Raw genomic sequence first — 23812 nt, 5'->3', positions numbered from 1 at the left:
TATCGATGTTGGCGCTATTTGTAGGGGAGCAGGGGAAACAAGAACATTATTACACCACACAAAAAATATCATTACTATTTTTCTTTCTCTGTGTTTTTCTGATATTTTTAAAAATTGTTTCTATATAACCTGATAATATCATTGTGATCTAATTCTGTGTAATAATAAGTGAAAATCTTACATCTTGACACACAGTAAGTTCATCCTTGCAAAAACCTAAAAAACGTCACCCAGATTTTATTTAAAAGACTGTTAACTTATTTATTTCTAAGCTTCTCTGAGATTCTTTATTATTAAGTATCGTCTTCTACTCACTGCAGCAGATAATCTGCTTCTCACCCTATTCCTAGCACCTTCCTCCTTCACTACATCCAATGAATTTTTTCTGTGGTCTTCCTCTTTTCCTCTTTCATAGCAGCTTCATATTCAACATGCTTCATCCAACATATCCATTATCTGTCTTTTGAACATGCCCAAACCATCTCAGCCTTTCCTCTACAACTTTGTCTCTTACAGCTCAACCTGATATATCCTTCTGATGTGTTCATTATTAATCTTATAAATTCATACATTATAAATGTATTACTTCTACTCCTTGCAAAGGTACCCATTTGTCACTCCTACCAGTCCTAGATCCACAAAGACACATTACCTTGTGACCTTCTCTCCATCAACACTCTCAAAGCAATTCTCACATCTGTATTGCTTTCACAAATCTTCATGGTATGGCTCATTATCTTTATCCCTGTGTAATTACTAAAACTGTACAAATCAACCCTGTTCTTGAAAATCTGCACCAGTACACTTGTTCTCCATTTCTCAGGCATTATCTGACTCTCTAAGGTTAAAAACTCCTGGATGTTTCCATACGTCCACAAAGTATGTCATCTGGATAAGTAAATGAAATAAGTTAAACGTATAACAGAAACATACTGAGCCCCATAAAAAAACACAAGAGCCCTGAAATGTTATGCAACTGCTCAGCTAAATCTCCTGCTTGCAGTTCACTGAGAGTCCTGCAGAGGGAGTCACAGGGCCCATCAGTACAAAACCAGGCGGCAGCGGCTCAGCAGCAGCAGCAAGTGCAGTGCAGAGGAGCTGGAAGAGGCAGACTGTGTGCTGCTGTCGTGAGGAAACACTGCACAGATGAAGGGACCGTCGCGGATAGCTGTCGTATATTCCTCCGTTTGATTACTGTTACACATCAAACGACCCGATCCTCTTTCCCTCCACCGGGATCGCGCCGTCGCTGTGGGTCTTTCATTCGGAGGGACTCGCCTGTTTTTTCCTCCGGGAGGCTGAATGGAAGCAGCAGCCGAGGGAGCGGTCGGGCTGTCGGAGGCCAGGGAAGGGAGCCCGCTGTCCGGGGCCGCAGCATCCGATGATGCGGACACGGTTGTGGGAGTTAGCTACGGGATGGACGCCGCAGACATGGGTATTTTTCCACATATCTCATAAGCCATTCTCATCGTCCCTCCATCCATTTTCCCTCGCGGCTTTACTGCTGCTACCTTAACCAGAAAGTCCCGACTCATCTCTGCTAGCAAGGAATTAGTAAGCTAGGCTAGTGGCTAACTAAGCTGAATGGATGGGGCTCAGGTGAAGTTAAGTGCTGTAACGCAAACTGTGTAGGGTACATTTATATAAGTACAACTATGAGCAGCCAGCACACGGACAAATACAAGCTGTTAATATTTTTGGTTTATAAAAGCAGACAGGTGTGAAGTCAATGTTTCTCATCACTTCTTCATTTCATTTATTGATTTTTATTTATTGCTCTTTAAAAAACTATGAATGTTTTTTAAACATTCATAGCTTTGGGCACCTAAACATTAAAGCCTCAATTTGCTTATTTGTCACCATCTTGGCACTTATTGGAACCAGTAATTTGTTAAGGAGAAGGAAGGTTGAGCAAACTGGAGCCACTACAGTTGACTAACAGGCTAGACACCAGTTAAAGGGTGTAAAAGCCTTGCAATAGTGCACCAGTGTTTGAGGAAGTCCCGATAATGCATCAATAATATGAAGCAACTAAATGCAATCAGACCACCACTGATTTGGTCGGTTAGACCTGTGGTGGTCCTGCAATGACACCTCAATATTTCTTCTATTAAAAAAAGGCCCATTGGCAGTAAGTTTATAGATATAATTAATATTTAATTATTATTAGATTTAAACTGTCCAGGGAACTATAAATATCAGCTGATAGAATTTAAGCCTATGTGTAACAATAATAACACTTTTTTGGGGTCAGAAATTTCAGCATAGAACTCTAAAGACATGTGACCTTCAAACCATCCAGAAGTTTGCAAATTGTTGCATTCTGCAAATACAATATCCAGTTATATATGCTCTTATCAACAACCTTGTCTATGCTAAAATGTCAGCACCCTGCCATATATAGCACAGTATTATATTCAGAAAGAAATATATTATCTTTGTGATGTAAAGAACAGCTGGGTAGTTTCCAGAGTCACCTCACTACAGCCAGGTTTCTCAGCCCCAGCTGTACTGTTGCACACTTGTGCCGTAGCGGTGTCATGGTGGAATTTTCCATATGTGCACTCTAGCTGCAGTGAAAATCACACCAACAGCCCCCCTGCAGTTGATCACTACAATACCCCCACAACTGAGGAAAAGGGTTGGTGGTGTAAGGACTCTTTTCAGAACGGGTGTATTAAAGCAGTTGCTACTTTCTTTACACCATTTGTGGTTGACTTTTAGGGGATTTGTTACATGCGTATAAGTGAAAAGCAGGCGTTCTTAGATCTCTGTTTTGTCCAATATGTGTCCAACATATTGACATATTAGAGTCACACCTTTATGAGTCATAATGGTGCTACTTATTATATAAATGAGGGTAAAGTGAACAAATATTAACCAGTTTGCAGTGAAGGAAGTGGCAGACAGTGGGGAGAGCTAAACAGAGTTAACAAACTTGCAAAACTGAATAATAAAGGGACACACACAGACACCACAAAACATAGTTCATCCTTTTTAATAGTGTTCATTCAAGCTGATGTTTTCTCTGCATGTTCAGGATTAATCATTTCCATTATAAAATCTTCTTTGCGACCATGTAAAACTGCTTTTAGCTGTGTGTTCAGCCCTTGTGCCTAACAGCCACCAGTCATGTTGCATTCACTGGTCTTGCACACTGTACACCACAGTTCTGGGGGGGGGGTTTCTTCTCATTGATGAGAAAGGTGCTGACTTTGACAAGAGTTCAGCACCTCCACAGAGAATAGGCTTGTGAATCAAAGAGACTGTCTGCTGAGGGTTAGTAGTCGAGCTTAACTTTATCAGAAGAGGAAAATGGAATCCAGGTGCCCCCGACTGCAGATGGTGTGTGTTTCATTTACTCTGTTCTGCTCAGTTACTGGCTACTCGCATGCATTGGGAAAAAATAAGGTTTACAAAGGCCTTGTGCGCATTAATAGTGTTTAGGAGATATTTAACAGAGCTCTGCCCTGCTGAATATTTCATAGTTGACAGTTTGGCATTCACCTGTCTGTGCTTTCTTGCGGGGAACTTCTTGACCTTTAAATAACCAGGAAAACGATATTATTTTTGCTGACATACTGTAGGGCGTATAGACTTGATCTCACTCTTTGCTTGCATAGGAATATCACCATCCGTGAAGAGTGCAGGCGGGGTGGAGTGGATGGAGACGAGTGTCAGGGATGATTTGTGACAGAAAAGCAGCAAGAGTGAAAGGGAAGGTTGACAAGATGGTAGCGAGATCTGCTGTGATGTATGGTTTGGAGACGGTGGCACTGAGAAAAAGACAGGAGGCCGAGCTAGAAGCGACAGAGTTGAAGACCAGAATGGACAGGATTAGAAATGAGTATGTCAGAGAGGCAGCTCGGGTTCAGTAGTACACAAGACCAAAGAGGAGATTCATGGCCATGGTGAAGAAGGACATGCAGAGGGTTGGTGTAAAAGAGAAGGATGCTGGAGAAAGGTAGGACAGAAACACAGGAAAAGTGATTTTTCTGCTTTGAGCACGAATTAAATAAAAGGAAATCCCACATTTCCCAGAACACCTAAATTCTGTGCAGTGGTTCAGTAAGCACACCTAATCTGTCATTTGATAAATGGTTCCAAAATTATTAAGTGCAGCAGCAAAGCAAACAAATAGACCACTACTGCACGCTCACTCAGTGTTATTGGTCATCCCTCAGAGTCGTGGAGCCTTGCGTGTAAAAATGCGATTATTTTCCCCTCAGTTCTCTTGTTTTTATAACATCGTGTATAATGTTAATCCATTTCTTGCAACCTAAAATTTAATGTGTGCACTGATACAAAGCGAAGCTGGCTAAAGCCCTGCAACAGGGAGGGGTAGGTGCTGATCACACTTTGACTTCCTTGCAACATCTGACAATTGAGTGGGTCTAAAATCGAAAGTCCATTAAAGACAAGTCATGTGCAATAACAATTTCAGATGACCCTCACAGCGGGGTGTTATGTTTTTTTAGTGGATATTCACAGCAGAAACGATTCAGTTCACATAAGTAATGATTAATTGAAATGTCAGTTGTAAAGGTTCAGCTTGATTCTGATTGGCTCTTTATGTTGTTGGATGCTGATCAACGTGAGCTCTCTCGGTTTACGTCAGATCCTGCAAATGCGTAATTGCAGGTTGCTCTGCAATGTGTGAATACAGCGTTGTGTGGGAGTCACAGCTGGCTGTTAAATAGCTGTCTGAGCATTTATTCCCATTTAAAGCATCATGTCTTCTGGCCGTTGTAATTTGTCCCCGTAGTCTACTTTCATCACAATGGCAGCATTCGTCTCACTTATCTTCTCCTCGCACTCGGCTTCATCCTCAGAGACAGTCTCCTCTCCTTCCTCTCTTCTCCAGAGTGAGCCACAGCTCATCTACCTCCTCTGTGATTCCCTCACCTCAGCTCAGCCACTCATTTGCCACTATCCATCAGTCCTCGCCCCGTCTGTTTTTCTCTGTTCGCTTCAGGCACGGCCTGTCAGAACTGCTGACGGTAGCACAAAGGGTGGGTTACCTCCTGTGGAATTTACCATCCATCTGCTTCCCCTCTTATTCCTACGGCAAGGTCTCTCGCTTTCCCCCTTCTTCTTTATCCTTCTGAAGCTATGCAGGAAAGGATCAGTTTGTATCCCTGTAGCTCATTCGAGGAGCCTGTGTAGGGTTTTTGACCCTCTGCCAGGTTTTTTGATGTCGTTATTTTACGCAGATGATGACGCAGTCCAGTTACATCTCTGATTTTGCGTTCATGTGGGGGATGTGTGCTATAGTAGATATTTTGAGCTGGCACCACAGCAAGGCTGGAGTATTGTGTTTGCTGCTGTCTGTCCTTGTGCCTTGTCAGGGTTTTTCACTCTCCTAGGGATACCCGCTGGACAGTTGACAATAAGGGCAGGGCAGGCATCTTTTTTCTTTTTCTTTTTTTTTCTGTTGTGGTGACTTTGCAGGTGTGAAAGCTGCCGGAGGAGGCTCCGACTCGCTTTCACTCTTACATGGCTGCAGTGTCATGCTGTAATGGCTTCACTCAGTGGGGAAATAAGGCAAAGACCTACTGTTTTCAATTAAGCGAGTTACTGAGCCCCTAATGCAGGCTATTATTATTTCATAAGCAGCACCTGGAGCATGAATGCAGTGAGACAGGAACACTGTCAAACTAATGCAAACCACCCACATAGAATTAGTAGCATTTATTTTCAGCCAAAAAAACAAAACAACATTGGATGGTGTCTTCTCAGGGTTTTATTTCTCCAGATTGGCAGCATGGCCTGTACAGTTTGTACTACATCTCACCCAGTGAATGTCTACCTAAGTCCCCGATAAGTGTTTTGAAGAATTGATTAGGATTATTAATCAGTACAATTTGATTTCTTTGAAGCTGTTCATCTGCTTTATTGTAGGGTCTTTACCCTACAATAGGTACAATGGGGCAGGGATAGCTCAGTAGGTAGAGTGGTGGCCCCATGATCGGAAGGTCGGGGGTTCGATTCCCCTGAACAGCTACCCTGAGGTACCCCTGAGCAAGGTACCGTCCCTACACACTGCTCCCCGGGCGCCCAATGGCTGCCCACTGCTTCACTGAGTGAATGGGGTAAATGCAGAGAGGAATTTCCCCACGGGGCTCAATAAAGTACACTTTCTTCTACAGTATAAAGCACCTTGAGGCAACTGTTGTTGTGATTTGGCACTATATAAATAAAATTGAATTTAATCTATATCCATTTAAGCATTCAATTTCCTTTTTTCCGCCAAAAACTCTTAAAAAAATTTTCTGCAATTGGACCTTCTTTTAGCAATAGATGAAAAGACATTGTTGACATTGTTAAGCCAGAAGCCACTTCCATCTGTATAATTAAAGCAAAAATGCAAATGTTAACAGTTGCAACTTCTTATAAGATAAGATAGCCTTTGTTGGTCAAGGTCTGGCTGGGTGACAGGCAGGATGAGGACCCAAGTGCAGGAGACAAAACTTGAGCAGCTTTATTGCTGAGAAATACAAACTAAAATACAAAACACTAAACTCTTGGCCTGGTAGGGCTTGAACCTGGTAGTAGAGAGCAAAACATGGAGCACGAAGAAGAGGGGGGAGGATAATGAGTAGGATAATGAGAGGGCACACCTGGGAAACACTGCTGGGCATGATCTAACTGACAAGACAGGGGAAGCAAAACTGATGCGAAGTACATGAGACAGGGACTATCAAAATAAAACAGGAAACACACTGAGATGCAAGCAGACAAGACAGAGCTCAGGAAGAAGGAGAGACAAAGACAGAGGAGAGATAAACAGAGACTGGGGAAACAAGATAAATAAACACAACACACAGGACAAGACTGACTCTCACAGGACACACGGGGATGAGACAAAGACACAAAAGGAACCTTACAACAACAAACAAGAATCCATGAACCAGAAATAAAGAAACTCAGAGACACAAAAAAGAACTAAACTCAGGACTGCACTGTACAAACCTAAAATTCAAATCATCTCTTACAGCAAAGGAAACAATCATGAATCCATAACAAAACCCAAAACACTGGGTGAAAACCCAGCACCATGACATCATTAGTCTCAGTTGGGAAATGTACATTGTGAACAGCAGCAGAGTAGACAGGACAGGAATATAAAAATCGAAGAAAATACATACACAACACAAAGTAGAAGAAATATTCAAATAGCTATTCTGAATTTTAAAAATTCTGCTAAATCTTTCAGTTATTTGCTATCTGAGTCTGCTGAAAGTGCCTGAGCCTGACAAAGTGGAAGACCAAGATGCTGCAGGGTTTATTCAAGTTTAATAGGGCCTGAGCCGTGAGAAAATATATTCATTCATTAAACAGTGTGGGCCTAGTTGGCAAGTTCAGTCTGACCCTGGTATAAGCATTACTCCCAGCTCGTGTGATGGTGAATTTGCTTTGGGCCCCGAGAGAAGAGATAAAATAACCAAGGCTGCTTTTTCCAGTCTCTATCAGCCACAGCACAGATCGTTTCTTAGCGCTCTTGAATTACTTCTCCGATTGGTCAGATTAGTCTCTCTGGGCAAAAGACTTGCTATGCTTTTCTATCCTGGTTTCTGGTGACTTCTTTACCTATTTTAATCATGTACATATTTATTAGGCAGATACTGATGTGGAAACAGCTCACTTGTCAGCATATGGTAACTGTCACTTAACTTTTCCTAGTTCATTTAAGGAGCATTGTGCAAGTAAATAAGAGAAAATGTGATTGTTTGATTAGCTGCTATGTTGAAAAAGATGAAGCAAGTTTGTGTCGGAACAATGTAGGAACCCAACAGGTAGTATATTGACTTGACCTCTCAGGACGACGGCTAGTATTTCCAGGCTTCAGTAGATTTCATGTTTATAGAGGCTCCATAGTTTAGTGGTTAACATGTAAAAGATGCCTGGTTTAAGATTCTGAGGAGACACAAATCCTTGGGTCGTTTGGTCTGGTGTAATAATCTGTGTGAAATTACTTGGAACATCCCTATTGTCCATAGTATTGTTTTAACTTTGGAATATTTAATTTAACTTTGTACTTTTGCTAATTTTCTATAGAGTTTACACTTTCTGTTTTTCATATTTATATTTTAAGCGAGCGTCAAATACTCAAATTCATCGACTGTGGTGACCCCTTTCCAATAACAGAGCAGACAAAAGAAGAAGCCTTTATTTTGTTTTGTTTTTTTGTTCTGCCGGAGGTTTCTTCCTGTTAAAGGGGAGTTTTTCCTTCCCACTGTCGCCAAAGTGCTTGTTCATAGGGGATCATATGATTGTTGGGTTTTTCTCTGTATTTATTGTAGGGTCTACCTTACAATCTAAAGCACCTTGAGGCAACTGTTGTTGTGTTTTGGCATTGTATAAATAAAACTGAATTGAATTGAATTATGAGATTGTTGATCTGAGTATAGGTTTAGCCATAAATCAACAGGATTTCCATTAATCTGTTAAGTCTAATGGGCAGCCTGGCCTAAGATGACCCCCTGTAAACTGTTAAATTATCTGACATATCCTGTTAGACAACAGCTATTAGTTTTACACATATAAAGAGAACCCAAAAGCACTATGAAAAAGTTTAAAAATTATGAAAGAACCAGGCAGATATTATAACTTAATATCTTTTTAGTTGGCTACTTACAAATCACAATAGACTAAATAATTTCTTAATTATTAAATATAAACAGCATTAATCATGCTTTTTATGAGTATAGGCTGTGAAATAACACCAGTTTGTCTCTGTCTCGTCACTTGCTGCGTATGCAGAGATGCACTTAGGCCAACACAGCTCCACTCTCTAGTCTGTGCTTCACAGTTAGCATTAAAGATTAAGATACTTGATTTGCCGTTGTAGAGATATACAATGAAATTTTGCTTGGTGACTCTATCGACCAGCAGCAAGGGATGAAAGCAGCTTTTTTTTTTTTTTTTTAAAAAGACATAAAAATAGTACAAACAAAGACAACTATAGAAAAGCAATAAAAAGAAAAATATACAACACACAAACAACAAGTAAGGTGTAAAGCGATTTTCTGTTTATTTACCTCAGTGCAAAGATTATGCAATATTGTGTATTTGCACAGATATTAAATCAGACCCAGTAATTATTATTATTATTATAGCAAACTGCATTAATCAAATGCAGCCATAACAAAACATTCTTCACTCCTCTGCAGATTTTCTCCACAGGTGTTTTTCTCTTTTCTCCATGTTTTGACGTTCTGTGGGTAACCCTGAGAAAAAGACTCATTATCTGTACTGTTTTGTGCTACATTGGTAGCTAAGGAATGTGTTGTCTACCACATTGTAAATTATAAACGCTGTAGCTTGTGAGTACTTTATAAGCATTCATCTGCATGTCCAGTAGTGTCAAAAAAGGCTTTAAAACCACACGTGGTGCAGGGCTAAAAACATGTCTTGGTGTTGGTAAAATGGTAAATGGTAGCGCATGACAAGTGTATATATGACGCTGAAACACATACCAGTTCTGCTATGTCCTCTGCACTCTGTGTTTTCATGTAGGTGGCCGTTTGTAGGGGTAGTGTGTGTGTGTGGTGCAGGATTGCCAGTAAGGTCACGCAGGATAAATGCAATGCACCAGAGCATATAGATGAAAGACTGAAGTACATGGGAAATATGCAGAAATGGGATTATAGGCAAAAGTTGCCATTTTTGATATATTTTAAAAGCCTGCTCTCTTGTGAGAAATTTGCTCAACAGTTCCTTAATCGTAACATAATCTAATACAAATATGTGACTAGTAGCTGTGCAGGAAAAACAGCTTCCCCACATCGTTTTGTATTGTAAGACTCACAGTGTCACATTACTAAATACAGCAATAGTTTGATCTGAGGGCTGTTTTTCTTTTCGTCTCTGCACCTAACCAAGATGAGGCATAAAATAACAGGTCTCTGTAGATTATTTATTGCATGTGTGACAATACCGACTGAGACATTGTTGTGCAGCTCTGTTAGAGGAGATTACCTTCTATTGAGTCACCGCTGCCTGCAAAGATGCTGCTCTCAGCAATAACACAGCAGCACACAGTAGTCAGACTGATCACCTCCGTGTTTATTCCGACTATCTCTCCTCTCCTCTCCTCTCCTCTCCTCTCCTCTCCTTTCCTCTCGAGTCCATAAAAGGACTTCTTTCTCTTGGCTGACAGCTTTCATTGCATTTTGAGGATCAGCAAGGATCACTAAGCTCAGTTCTGATCTGGCAGCTCGGTAATGAAAAACAGACTGAAATTACATAAGAGTTTGAGCACTTGAGTGTGTCATTTTGCCAGCAGGACTTAGCTGTTTTTAGCTCTGCCCAAGAACAGAGTTCTGCAACTCAACCCTGTCTGTTTTTGCAGGAAAGCGAGACCTCCCTGTGGGAGTGTAGGACATGGCCACTCTCGACGTGTAAATCCAATGATATTAAAACAGTTAAACCATTCTCACTTGCAGACATACAGAAATGCATGGTAACTGAGCCTCTCCACATTGAAATAGTAGTTATCAAAACTTCTCATTTGTGTTTGCACTGACTCCATCTGCATAGTGACTTGTGCACTGTGAGCGGGCGTCACATTCCCACAGACACACAGGTAGGCGTAGGGCTGTTCGATATAACGATATATATCGGATGACGATATAAAAACGTCTATCGTTTCATTTTACGCTATCGTTTGTTTCGTGGTGTCGCAAAATAAACTGTTTATGGCAATATTTTTTCATTATTTTGATGGTCACTGTAGTGGCTATATTAATTTCTTAAAGTTCTCTCTTTCTCTTATATTTAATATAACCACACTACAGACAGACAAGCGCTTGTTTTAATGCGTTGTCGTTAGCAACAACGACGGTAAAACCACCGCATGTCCGCTTGTTCCACATAAACCTTTCACAATAAAGCTCAAGATCCTGTTGAGACTTTTCAAAATAAACTGAATCACGTGAAAGATGCAGAGTGTTTACGGATGAGAAGCAAAAAAGAGCCGCCAGGTGCTAAAAAATAAACCTTACTCGAACGTTAGAACAGGCTTTTCCCCGCAGCACGCTGTGTAATAAATACTCATAAAGAAAACGGCGGCCGTTACAACTTATGTCTAAAAATGTACGCGACACCCAGCTGGAAACACTTCACGCAAGTCGAGCTGCCCGAGATTCACAGAATTTACATAAAATGTTACATTTTTGTGATTTATATCGTTATCGGACGATAGATGTCTTAATATCGGGATATGAGATTTTGGTCATATCGCACAGCCCTAGGTAGGCGTCTGAATAGCTGACTGTCAGGAGCTGTTGTTTAATTGACTTTTCATGCTGTATGAAGTGTGTGTCCTTGATATGTGTTTAAAACCTGCCTGCTATCACTAGACTTGGCCCAGCTTTAATATAAGCAGCTCTCCATGCATCCCCTCACCTCTGATTTCCATTTCAAAGTCCACTGAGCTTTCACGCTTCTCTGAGGAAAAATTACACTTTCATGCCCACCTGTTCCATTAGTCCAGTCTACAGTTTGAAATTAAGATGCAACTGGTGAAATTTAGAATGGAGCTGATATAACTGCCCAGCCATCATTTCAGCCACTTTTCACTCTTGTTTTGAATATAAAAGACATCGGTATGGATGCAAATAATGGCAGACAGGTCTTTTAGTGAAGATTGCATCTCTGATGATATCTGAGACGTATGTAATCATCCATCCATCCATCCATTCGCTTCCGCTTATCCTTTTCAGGGTCGCGGGGGGCGCTGGAGCCTATCCCAGCTGTCATAGGGCGAGAGGCGGGGTAAACCCTGGACAGGTCGCCAGTCTGTCGCAGGGCTAACACACAGGAACAGAAAACCATTCGCGCTCACATTCACACCTATGGGCAATTTGGATTAACCAATTAACCTATCCCCACTAACTGCATGTCTTTGGATGTTGGGAGGAAGCCAGAGTACCCGGAGGGAACCCACGCAAACATGGGGAAAACATGTAAACTCCACACAGAAAGACCCCGGCCTGATGGTGGAATTGAACTCAGGACCTTCTTGTTGTGCGGCAACAGTGCTAACCACTGTGCCACTGTGCTGCCTACGTATGTAATCATTTATCCATAAATACAGTCTTACAGTAATCAGTGAGCATCAGTTTTAACAGTTGGCCTGATGCAGAAGGATCCAGTAACCCAGAAAAACAGACAGACGGGTTTCTGCTCCCACCTGTCCCTGCATTAGTACCATCTTATCCTGATAATCCTGACAGTTAGCCTTATGGCCTGGGGAGAATGGTATTGGGATTAGGGATAGTGAAGTAATAATGACCATGACTTGGCTGGCTTTTTCTTTGGGATGTTGTCTGTCTGCAACACCAACAATACCTCCGACTGGCTGCGGTCAGTCGTGTCTGTACGAAGTGATCACGCTGCAACAGTAAAGAAAAGTCCAGAGCAGCAAATATTCCATTTCCAAAAGGGTTGGGATTGTGTGAAGTGTAAAAACAAACAAACAAACATTTGAACCAGAACCTCAATTTTCCTGATCGTGCAAATAACTGCCACATTTTAAATAATCAACGATAAAGGTCTGTGACTTTCCTTTTGAATAACTACTTAATTAATCCTTTAGCTGGCTAAGCTATTTTTGCCAGGAGTTTGGAGAACTTTCTCATAAAGGTTCCATAAGTAAATATTTAGTTTTTTATATCTGTGTGTATTTATCTGTCTATTGCTCATCATCCAGCTCCAGGCTATGTGCCTCAAAGGATCCATTTTTGAGCCAGCTGCGGGCAGGAAGCTTTTCATTAATCCTACTTGCTTGCTATTGATCATAATGGATGACTTGGCATAGTAAAAAGCTGTCCTCTCCTTTCGTGTTCTCACTGTATTTCACAAAGTGGATGATGTGTGCTGACAACAGAGGACATAGAAACTTTCCCCTTGTGTGTGCTCCCCATTGTTCAGTAAATCTAAGGAATCCTGAGGGAAAATACTTTGCAAAGAGAACATTGTGGATGTGTGCTGGCATCATAGTTCTACGTTAAATCACGGTAACATGTTTAGAGATTGTTTAAACCGTATTTCCTGCTGAAGTTTGTAAGCAGGGTGTATTTGTCTCCCTATGCCAGCTTCTCTCCGTGTGTGTTTACATGCAGAAGCAGTGAGGATAAGCTGTAAGGCTATTATTCTGCCAGGGTGCCATAATTGCAAAGAACATTTAAAGCCTCTTTGTGTAGCTTAGCATTAGGAAGTTGATGACTCCCTAATTATAAATAACACCATAAAAAGTAGCTGATTAATAAGGAATAGGCAACTGAAAGGAAATATTGACAATGTATGTTACCAGGCTTGTCTTTGATAGATAAGCACGCTGGAGTGCTGTGACAGAAACCAGCTTGTCAATGCTTCTAATCACTGTCTCTGCCACTAGCACTGGTTTCTTTGATCTGAGTCACATTAGGGCTGGAAATGTGGGTGCTAATGTGGAGAGTAAATAAAAATATGATTACAAATGAATGGGTCTATTCAAAACAAGTTAATTAACTCCACAGATCTTGTTTTTCAGACAGGATCATGCCTGCTGTTCGTCCTCCTTTTAGTTTTAGTATTATATTTAATAAAGCCACTACATTTAAACCACCTGCCGAATCCCCTTCGTGCTGCCAGAACAGCACTGACCCGTGATGATGTGAGCTCCACATGACCACTGAAGATGTCCTGTGGTATCTGGCAACAAGAGCTTAGCAGCACAAGTATTATAAGATGAGAAGAGGGACCTATTCATTATTTATTTATTATTTAATTACTATTTATTAGTTTTCAGATCAGGGGGATTAGTCAACACCTTGATCTCCTTTGAATGTTTCTTAATTTATTCCTGATTATTAAATGCAAAAGGACAGTGTTGCTGTTAAGGATGCAGCAGGGTTTAGGTTGATTATATATGTCAAAAGTAACAACATAGGAGGAGGCCAGGTTTCCCATCAGAACTTTCCCCAGGCAGGGCATCACACGGTTTCTGCCGTCTCCATAAAGAAACCACCTCATTCAATTGCTTTATGTTCCAGTTCTGATGCTCATTTGCCCACTCAAGAAGCTTTCATCGGTAGACAGGGGTGCACTATGTGCTTTTGTCAACACTGCCCAGATCTCTACAGGTATCAGTTTTTTGCTTAAAGTGACTGTTTATGCACTAACTGTTAATATATCCCACCCCTTATCAGCTCCCATTGCTACACATAGTCATTGTTTCGCATCTTTTGCCAGTGAATTTAATGTCATGGCTCGTCTGTGTATGTGAGGGAAGTTACACTTGGATAACTAATGAAAAGGTTAAATGCTTAAGTGAACATTTTACTTGTTACTTTTCTATTGAAGGTGATTTTTGACCAGAAAGTGTTTATTAGAGATCTGTGAAGATGAAAATGGTGCTCAGAAATCAGGAGATCATCACATGTATCTGCTAAGTAAAGAGCATCATTTAAAAAATCATCAGACGACACATAGCACTAATGTACATCAGTAAACTATCACTAAGGTGTTATTACTGTTTCCTGGGCTTCATTCTGGACCAAAACCAGATGGAGGAGCGAGGACCACACGAGCTGGCTGGTGTGGTCATGGAAAAGTACACAGCCTGATGGATACTGAGCTCAAGGGCTCAAGGTTAGAAAGGCTTGATAACAAAGATTTAGGATCAGTTTTCCCTGTCTCAGTCTAAAGAGAAGCTGCAGTTGCAGTATTGGTTTTTTGTGGAGTGAAGTTTATATTAACCATCTTCTTAACAAAAAACAAGGAGAACCTGAGGGTATTCTGTCTTTCTGAACATCTGCACCATTCAGGACCTCGCCACTATTGTCAGATTCTCAGAGATAATATTACATTATATCATCTAGCGTTGTTCACCAAAATACTGTCATACGAATTGGCTCTACTTTATGATGCTGAGTACAGACTAGGCTGCTGTGTTGATTTTTTTTCTGCCTTTAAATACTGACAGAATGATGGATTTCTGCTTTCTGTGGGTCAGACGCACTTTGACACGACTATCAAAAGCTGCTTTGTTGTGGCATGAAAAATTAACACCCAATCAATTGCTGGACCACCATCAGTGAGTCTCTGCCAAGATAATAAGCAATCATCTCAGAGAAGCCTCTTACTTAGCTCATCCTCAGGGAGAACCAGTATTGATCCCATCTGGGCCAGACATTGCCGTCAGTAAGACACAAGGCTGTCTACAGTGTGTGTGATGTGAAGAATTACGCAAACACGCGAGTTGTTTCGTCTTTGTGAGTCATTTTGTTGTTTAGATTCACTAAAGAAGAATCTACTACATAAAGTAGTTCTGAGGATTTTTAGGTATTTGATCTAAATGTGAACTCTAAAGTAGAAGGTTTTCAACCCGTCAGCAGGGAGAGTATCTGCTTCTTTGTGAAAGGAGAAGGGGACCTCCAGCAGGGCCCTGGTGTGAATACCTCTGGCCAGACAATCAGAAACACACGTCATGAGGGTGGCCTGAGAGCAAAATGTCTTCGGTTGGGCCCTGTGTTCACTGCCCGGCACCATGTAGCCTGATTGGCAGTTGCCATATAATACCACAATTGGTAGGTCCACCACTAATGCCCTGTTCTGGGAGATCCCCCAGGACACCATTCATGCCCTGATATTGTAAGGGATGCATACAAACACATGGGGGCCATACAAACTACAGAGTACCATTTTTAATTACTTCAGTAAAATTTCTGAAAAATGGACCAGCCTGCTGGTGATACGAGAAGGGAGCGGGAGATCGACAGACGGATTGGTGCAGCGGCTGCAGTGATGCGGACGCTGTACCGGTCTGTTGTGGTGAAGAGAGAGCTGAGTGTAAAAGCGAAGCTCTCAATTTACCGGTCGATCTACGCCCCTACCCTCACCTATGGTCACGAGCTGTGGGTAGTGACATACAATCGGCGGAAATGGGCTTCCTCCGAAGGGTGGCTGGCCTCTCCCTTAGAGATAGGGTGAGTAGTTCGGCCATTCGGGAGGGGCTCAGAGTAGAGCCGCTGCTCCTCCACATTGAAAGGAGCCAGTTGAGGTGGTTCGTGCACCTGGGCGCGTGCACCTGGGCGCCTCCTGCGCGAGGTTTTCCATGCATGTCTTACCGGGAGGAGGCCCCGGGGCAGACCCAGGACACGCTGAAGAGATTATATCTCTTGGCTCGCCTGGGAACGCCTTGGTGTTCCCTGGATAAGCTGGAGGAGGAGGCTGGGGAGAGGGAGGTCTGGGCTTCTCTGCTTGGGCTGCTGCCCCCGTGACCCGACCCCGGATAAGCGGAAGAAAATGGATGGATGGATGATTGGATGGACGGACCAGCCTGCTGGATCGTTTTTTCACTTTCATTTTCAAGGTGTCTTTTAATTCATCAGTAATTTGATAACTTTGATTTAATTCAGACAATGTGGGATCTTTCACTCTTAACACATTATCCAGTTCATGCCAGTATAGATTTCCAGCGTTTTCCAGTATTTGATGATGGAAGTGGTTTTGCTTCCTGACTTTTAATTGTTTTGCCCCTTTGTAATGCTACAAACATGTTTATTACATTGCCAGAAGTGGGCATTTTAACCTAAGAGTCTATGAGGATTGAGTCAAAGTCAGTGTCAAGTGGCCACTGTGGGGAACTGCAGTTTTTGGCACCCCTGCACTTGCTTCATTTTTTCAGCCCTGGAGGTTGGCACTTGGTTTTATTTAGCTTATCTTTTCTTTTTTTTCACCCTGTTTGCACGTGTATGTGTTTGCATTATATCATATACTGCTGTGTGGCTGCATCAATGCCCTATTTAACAGCAGGATGAGAGGACATGTGGAAGGCAGCATCTGTCTGTTGATTCCAGGCACACGTGAGTTAGTCATAAAAATGCCGGCTGACCTCAATAGGGGCACCATGGAAACAAGAAGGAGAAAAAGTGTGTGTGTGTGTGTGTGTGTGTGTGTGTGTGTGTGTGTTGTTCAGGTCCACATCATAGAAAGCAAAGAGTGATTGTACCAGCTCAGTGTCAAAGATGTTTGATTAACCTGAAAGATTTCAATAAATATGGGAACGTTTCTAATGAGTCATTTAGGCAGAGATCAAGAAAAATAGAATTTCCTGTTTGGATCTTAGCAATCCGTGTGTTTTTTTCCCCCAGTGAAGCGTTTCAATTTGCAGTATCCTGCACATTATAAAGCAAGTTTGGACAAGAATAAATTTTATGTGTGTGTTGGTATGTCTCAGGTTATTTTATCTCTTAGTATTGTAGACTTTTGTGGGGCTTTGAGGATTTTATCACACCTATTTTACATTATGGGACTCGTGGAAACCCCAGTTCATACATTTCTGGAAAAGCATCCATTATCCAGCAGGGTTATTCCCTACATAAAGTTTTATGTGATCAGCTGTTTGCTAACATGCTTTCCTGCATATTGATAGACATTGGATGCTTTGATTCATCATTAGGCATAATTATCTAAGCTCTGTTGAGCAAATGTACAAGGTTTAATCTATAGTTTAGCAGAGATATGCATGGATGGTCTTTCAGGAATTGGAAAACAACCAACTAGTAAAATATGAACATAATCATATAAGCGCAGGGGTTTTCAGAATGATGTACAGTCTGTCTCATTTCACCTCGCGTGAATATTAGCAGCCAGTAATTGACGACTCTCTTAAGGGTTATGAGAACAAGTCATAAACCAACAAATCGCCATTTAGATAGGAAACAGATTCAGCTAGGAGCTGTTTATTTGGAAGGGTCTATTTGTTGTTCCATCCCCTGAAGAACTCTACAGCCTGCTGCCATATAATGGTGGATTGAGAACAATTTTTCCATTATCTCCTCGTTCTGCGGCTTCGCAACACTGAACAAGAAGGGTAAATATGTTAAAGGTAAATGCAGAGATACCACAAACATGTTATCAAATAAGACTCCTGTATTCATGGTCAAGGCATATAAATATACTATTGTTTTCACATTTTTTGTAGGTACATAAGCTTATTACTCTGTTTTTTCTTTATTGACTTTAACATGCTCTTATCAGCTTCCTGCTTGTGTGTTTTTGTTAATATATGTGGCAGGAATTACATGAACAGCTGCAAGGCATTGTGATTTCAAGTCTTGCACTTCACGCACACACCCCACTTCACACCTCTGCCAGGGCTGAAAAATTCTCTCCACATCATGCATCAACGGACTTCCTGCATTCAGAAAATATCCTTGGATTGTGATGTTTTCTTGAGGACATTCATTTCTCTTAACTTATATTTGTGAACATATGATCCGACTCTAAGGGGTAATCACTGTTTAGTTAGGCCTGACCCAACCTTTGGTAACATTTTAATCCAAATTTATGTTGGACTTTTTAAGTAACCCTGCTAATAAACAAACAGACAGGCAACCTGAATCCATCAAATAACCTCCCCGTTGGAGTTAATTACGTGCTTGTAATCATAATATACAGTGATTGCATTTCAGGCTGACAGAAGCATTAGTTTAAAGGCTGAAATTTTTAATATAGTTTTGGCTCCTGTGTAATATTTCCTCTTCCCTAACCTATTTCCTTCTTTCCATAATTTAAAGTAATTTAATAATGGCTCGTCTGGGTTTACTTAATGTTGGCAATGACCTGGAGGAAGGATGGATTCTTTGAGTGAATACAACAAGATACATTTAGACTTAGATTTAAAAAAGCCTTGTAAGTATCTTACACTCAAACTGCTGCTTAATGCAATGCCTGTGCAGACTACCGATATCTTACAGGAGCTTGTCAGAAGGCAGCCATCCAGCTGCAGTGTATGGACCCAATGTATGGTCTGCTGTTACTTTGACTCACACACCTAATCTTGTGTATTCCCAGTCACTGCATAATCCCACATACCTTTGCGTGCATACACACTCTTGGGGCTGTCTTGACAGGTGCAGGCATGTGGAAAAGAAGAGCTGTAGAGACAGTTAGTTAGATTCCTTTGCATACAAACACATGCAACACATTTGGAGCAGACACTCTGAAGTGACTGGAGAGATGTGGAAGAAGCACAAAAATCCAGCCAACCGCATGCATGTGCACACAGGCAAAATGAATAGTAAGCACACTGAAAGCAGTAGTGTCTTTCTGCACTGCAAACATTCCTCCATTGGCTTTTCTTTGTTTTACCCATATTTTTATTACTGGTTGTTCCACCTTGCAGGAAGCTGTCGTAGCACGCTTGTTTGTGCATCCCAGTGTGAATATGTGTGTGGAAGAGGGAGCAAGTAAGAGAGACGGAGCAGGAGGAGGGGTGGCAAACTGGCTACTGTGAGGCTCAGTCACATGGGCATGCACGAGAGGCAGGCAGGCAGACTGTGCACAGAAAGAGAGACTAAGAGAGGCTGGCTATCATTTGAGCTGCAAGCACCAAGTCAAGCTGTGAGGATGCTCTCCCACTCCTGTACAACCCTGGCTTATAGGTATTAGCTGTTAGTGTCTCAGCTGGCGAGAGACAGTGAATCATAGTGTGCTGGTTAGAAGAGGAAGTCTCCGCAGAGTCCAGGCTGAAAGTCGTGTTCAGTCTCCTCTTGTTCTCATTTAGCCTGTTGTGAATTGTTCACAGTAATGCGCACTCTGAAAATTGCTTCCTCGGGAGGAGCAGAGCCAACCCATTTTAAACCATCAAAAGCTTGTGCACATTCAGACGCTGGGATCTGGTAACATTTGCTGCATGAAAAACAAAATGAGCTTCCCTTTTACATTTCCTTCCACCACCTGAGATGTTTTCACACTTGCTCTGCAGCTTTTCCAGACATTGTCCATTAATTGTGCCTAATAAAGCAATCACACTTGCTTCTGGAAAACAGTAGAAAGTGATCCCAAGGTAATTCTCCTGAAATTGTTTGCAACTCAATCCAACTTGTACTTGATGGCTGATTCTGTGTCACCTTTTACAAGAAGGTACACCCTCTTTCAGTTCTAAGCTTTTATGTATCAGGACATAATGAAAATAATGTGGTGGACTATTTTACCAAAAAAAGTGCAGAAGCGGTGCATGAAAAATTAAGCGTACCCTGTGATTTAGTAGTTTGTAGAATCACCTTTAGCAGCAGTAATTTAAAATCATTGTTTCCTGTATGACTTTATCAGCCGTTCACATCATTGTCAATCAGTTTTGGCCCACTCTTCTTTAAAGTGTTGCTTCCATTCATTAAACCAGAGCAGTTCAATCTTGCTAATGTATAGATCATTGCAGCACCTTGATTCATTTCTTTTTCTTTAAGTCTATTTCTAACTCTAGAGCGCAGGTGTTGACTCCAGGCCTCGAGGGCCGGTGTCCCTGCAGGTTTTAGATGTGTCCTTGATCCACCACAGCTGATGTAAATGGATAAATGACCTTCTCAACATGTCTTGAAGTTCTCCAGGGGTCTGGTAATGAACTAATCATGTGATTCAGGTATGTTGACCCAGGGTGAGATCTAAAACCGTGGACTGGGATTGGGGACCCCTGGTTTACAGTTTCTTCAAGCGTTGCATGGTTAGATCTTGGGTTGAATTTACTGGAAGGTTCACTCTTGGGAAGATTGGAAGCTGTCTTGAATGTTTTTCACTAAATAATCTCACCGTAGAACGATGAACTTCACACTGTTTGGAAATGTTCTTATAACCCTTCATAGATTGATGGGGGGCAACATTTTCTTCTCTAAATCATTGCTGTCGTCTTTCCTCCTTGGCATCATGTTAACACACTCCTGAATTCTCCAAAAACCTCACACCTGCCCGTAATCCATTCATGAGTTTATTTGATTAGTGGTACCTGGCTGCTCCTAAACCTCTTTATTCCCATGTAAGCAGTAAGGATGTACTTTTTAATACACTGTTTCTCCATTTTGGTTAAATTTGTGGTAGATAAACAATTCAAGATTAATTATATTTACATAATAGGTAAACACCAGATGATTTTTTTGAAAGAGGGTGTACTTTCTTTCACTATGACTGAATATTAATTGAAATGGCTGAATGGGCTTTCACCCAGCTGCTCCCCTTTTGTCCTTACAGCAGGGTTGCATGTTTCTAGGCGTGCAGCAGTGAGATTTGAAAGCAATATCTTCTCCAACAAAATCAGGCCTATCACCTTGTCATAAGCAATAAGGAACCTGCTGCTTTCCTCAGCGGTACGGGATGTGTTGTAACCTTACTGACACATTGCCACAAGAAAATCTTTCAAACATTGCCGCTCCATCTGTTTCCCAAAAGTGAAAAGTAATCACATAAGCAAAACTGGTGTCCTCACCAAAGTGTGTCATCAGTTGTATTCATATCATCATTTATTTATTCCCAACTGTCAGGCTGTGTTGCTGCAGTTTCTCTATAAATTCCACCATCTGGGCTGCTGAGTGTGATAGCAGTTATGATGATAACAGTAACAGAGTGAGGCTGATTAATTCCCTCTCTGTCTGAAGCCATCTCTGAACCACCCTCTTCATCGCTTTCCACTCTTTCTTTTGCTCATTTTCCATTCTCCCTTTCCTGCCTTCCTACCCTTCTCTCCATTATTATACTGAGTGTTATATATGTCTATAATTATGTCTATTTCAGGCCTTCCTGGTGGAAACAGGCCTCTGATTGCCTTTCTCTACTGTTTACATCCTGTTATTAGGCTGGAAATGATCATAACATGGCAGATACTGCTTTACTTCATATATTTACTGGTATGATTAGTATTTATTAGTGTAGCACGTTGTCACCATACTAGAACTGTTTATCTAATATGTTTGAGCTTGTCTGATGATATGAGGCTGTGGTGGGGCGTGGTCTGTGGTGCCGTGCGGACGCACCTGCACGGCATCTGCAGATCACGTCCGCGGTGTTAAAACACGGGGACTCAGGGGTTGTTGTTGTGGTGTGATGTGCGGTTGGCAGCTTGGGAGCTGCAGCCAGTGTAAATAAATGGCTCAAAACACGGATCTGTGGTCCCGCCGTGCCTTATTCACGCCACAGAGGCATATTGAGTTAGTTAGTTCATTAAGAGAGCTTGCAGTCACACATGTATCTGTGAACCTGTACTTGGGCTGGGGTGGGTGGACTGTAAATGTCTGAATAAACCTATTGGCATTGGAACAAATAAATAAGATACATTTTGGTGCACAGTCTAGCCAACAGCAGAAATATCAGTTGTAGTCCATGAGGTTTTCTAAAGGACTTCGTGCCCTTGATGTTACTGTTTCCTGCAGTCACTCAGTCAGGCCCCTGCTTGTGTTTGACACTGTCATTACATAATGTTAGGCTGCTGCATCCACCCTGTGGGATTCATCTTTGTCACGGAAAGGACTAATGATGCTGAGTAATGGAGCCTCTCTGTCACAGAGCGACTTACAGCCAGTGCTTTGTCTCTTCTTGTCCCCTCTCTTACAGATGCAGCTGCTAAGAAAGCCTTCATCACAGAGGTGAGCCACCACCTGCACCTGTCTCTCTGTCTTTTACTTTGTTTTTGATTTTTGCTTTTTGTCCCATACTATCCCACTATAATGGTTCATTTGAGGCTTTTAATTGGTGCTTGAAAACTGCCTGCAATGTCACTACAAACAGCACAAAATATTTACAAGCATTATAAAAGCATTAGTGATTTTTGTTCTTGTCTGTATTTATAGGACACAACATTTTATCAGCATGTATTCTTGCTCTATATATACATATATATACAGCTACATTTAAACTATCCTGAGTTTCAATAAGTAATCGTTAATGAGGCAAAAGCTCACTCCTTCTCTAAAAACATGGTTTATGGCCCTTTTTTATTCTTCTGTTCTCTCCAGTGTCAGCGAGAGCAGATATGATCATCAGCACAGAGCCCTGCCTGCACATTGTTCAAATTTTTTTGTTCGGGAGGGGCACCCAATTAGAATAAAGGGATGTTTTCCTTAAGACAGTGGAAGAAGTGAGGCGTTGCACTAAAGCCCAGTATGAGATAAACGGGAATTATTCTGAGCCGCGACTCAAACTCAAAGCTGGAAATAAGCATAATAAGTCTTCTTTAATCCTCCTAATTTGATCAATCCCTTTTATATACAGCGCATTTTAGCAAGCCCTAAAGTACTGCCCAATTTGTTTAATAGGAGTGTGCAGATTATTTAAATCTACTTAAATACCAGTTTAAACCAAAAGCCCAGTGACCATTATGTACAGTGGCTCTAGAATTATTTGCAGTGGATAAGATCCTAAAATCATTACATCAGCTCCATTACATTAGTTGAGCTACAGTCTGTATATCGCTTCAAAATGAAAAACATCAGACGTTGAAATTGCTGCCATTCAATGATTCTCTGTCACTTCCCACTCTTTAATATTTATGTGGTCTCCGTTCATAAAGAAGTGCAAGTATTGCTGAGTGGATTATAATAGTCTGCTTCTCTCTTCTTCTTATCAGATGGCCTCATCCTCAGGCCAGCCTGGTCAAGGAAAGAAGATTGGCCACAGAGGGGTGGACGCATCAGGGGAGACTACTTATAAGAAGGTGCTATACTATACAGTTTCTGTTTCTAAGAGTGACCTTTGATATGCTATTAAAGAATAGTGCTATGTCTCTAGGTGTTATAAAATGAGTTTTCCTGCCCTGTTACACCCAAAAAAGGTTTTAGAGGCCAGAGGAAAATAAAGAGATTTTTCTTTCAGTCGGTTTTATTATCAGAGGTTAATTTATCTAAGAAATATATACATTTTCTGTTTGTCTGGTGATCAGAAATATGAAATGACATGACGCAGACTCATTGCCTTTGTACACTTTATAGATGATACCATTAGATTCTACTGAAACATTTCTAAAGAGCAATCTCAGACTGTCCTGTGAGGTTTAGAA

The 23812-nt window shown here is 41.4% G+C and overlaps 1 protein-coding gene across 7 annotated transcripts in view; it reads left to right on the top strand.

Annotated features, from left to right (window-relative positions):
* The first annotated feature begins 204 nt into the window (after positions 1 to 204).
* The window catches only part of pip5k1ca (phosphatidylinositol-4-phosphate 5-kinase, type I, gamma a), a 55670-nt gene continuing 32062 nt past the window's right edge, over positions 205 to 23812 (top strand). For 3 of the 7 annotated variants that reach the window (XR_010092077.1, XR_010092076.1, XM_063466122.1), the window contains exons 1-3: positions 207 to 1435; positions 22372 to 22403; positions 23384 to 23470. Coding sequence is in view for 4 of the 7 variants with exons in the window: in XM_063466122.1 (XP_063322192.1) it covers positions 1303 to 1435; positions 22372 to 22403; positions 23384 to 23470 (252 nt within the window). In the remaining 3 variants the exon portion in view is untranslated. Of the gene's footprint in view, positions 1436 to 22371; positions 22404 to 23383; positions 23471 to 23812 lie in introns of all 7 variants that reach the window. The other 4 variants (XM_063466121.1, XM_063466119.1, XR_010092079.2 and 1 more) reach the window with 2 other exon arrangements.

Source organism: Pelmatolapia mariae, linkage group LG23 (genome assembly GCF_036321145.2).
Source record: "Pelmatolapia mariae isolate MD_Pm_ZW linkage group LG23, Pm_UMD_F_2, whole genome shotgun sequence".
Lineage (NCBI taxonomy): Eukaryota > Metazoa > Chordata > Actinopteri > Cichliformes > Cichlidae > Pelmatolapia > Pelmatolapia mariae.
The sequence above is the reverse complement of the archived record's forward strand: the minus strand, read 5'-3'. Positions and strand labels throughout refer to the sequence as shown.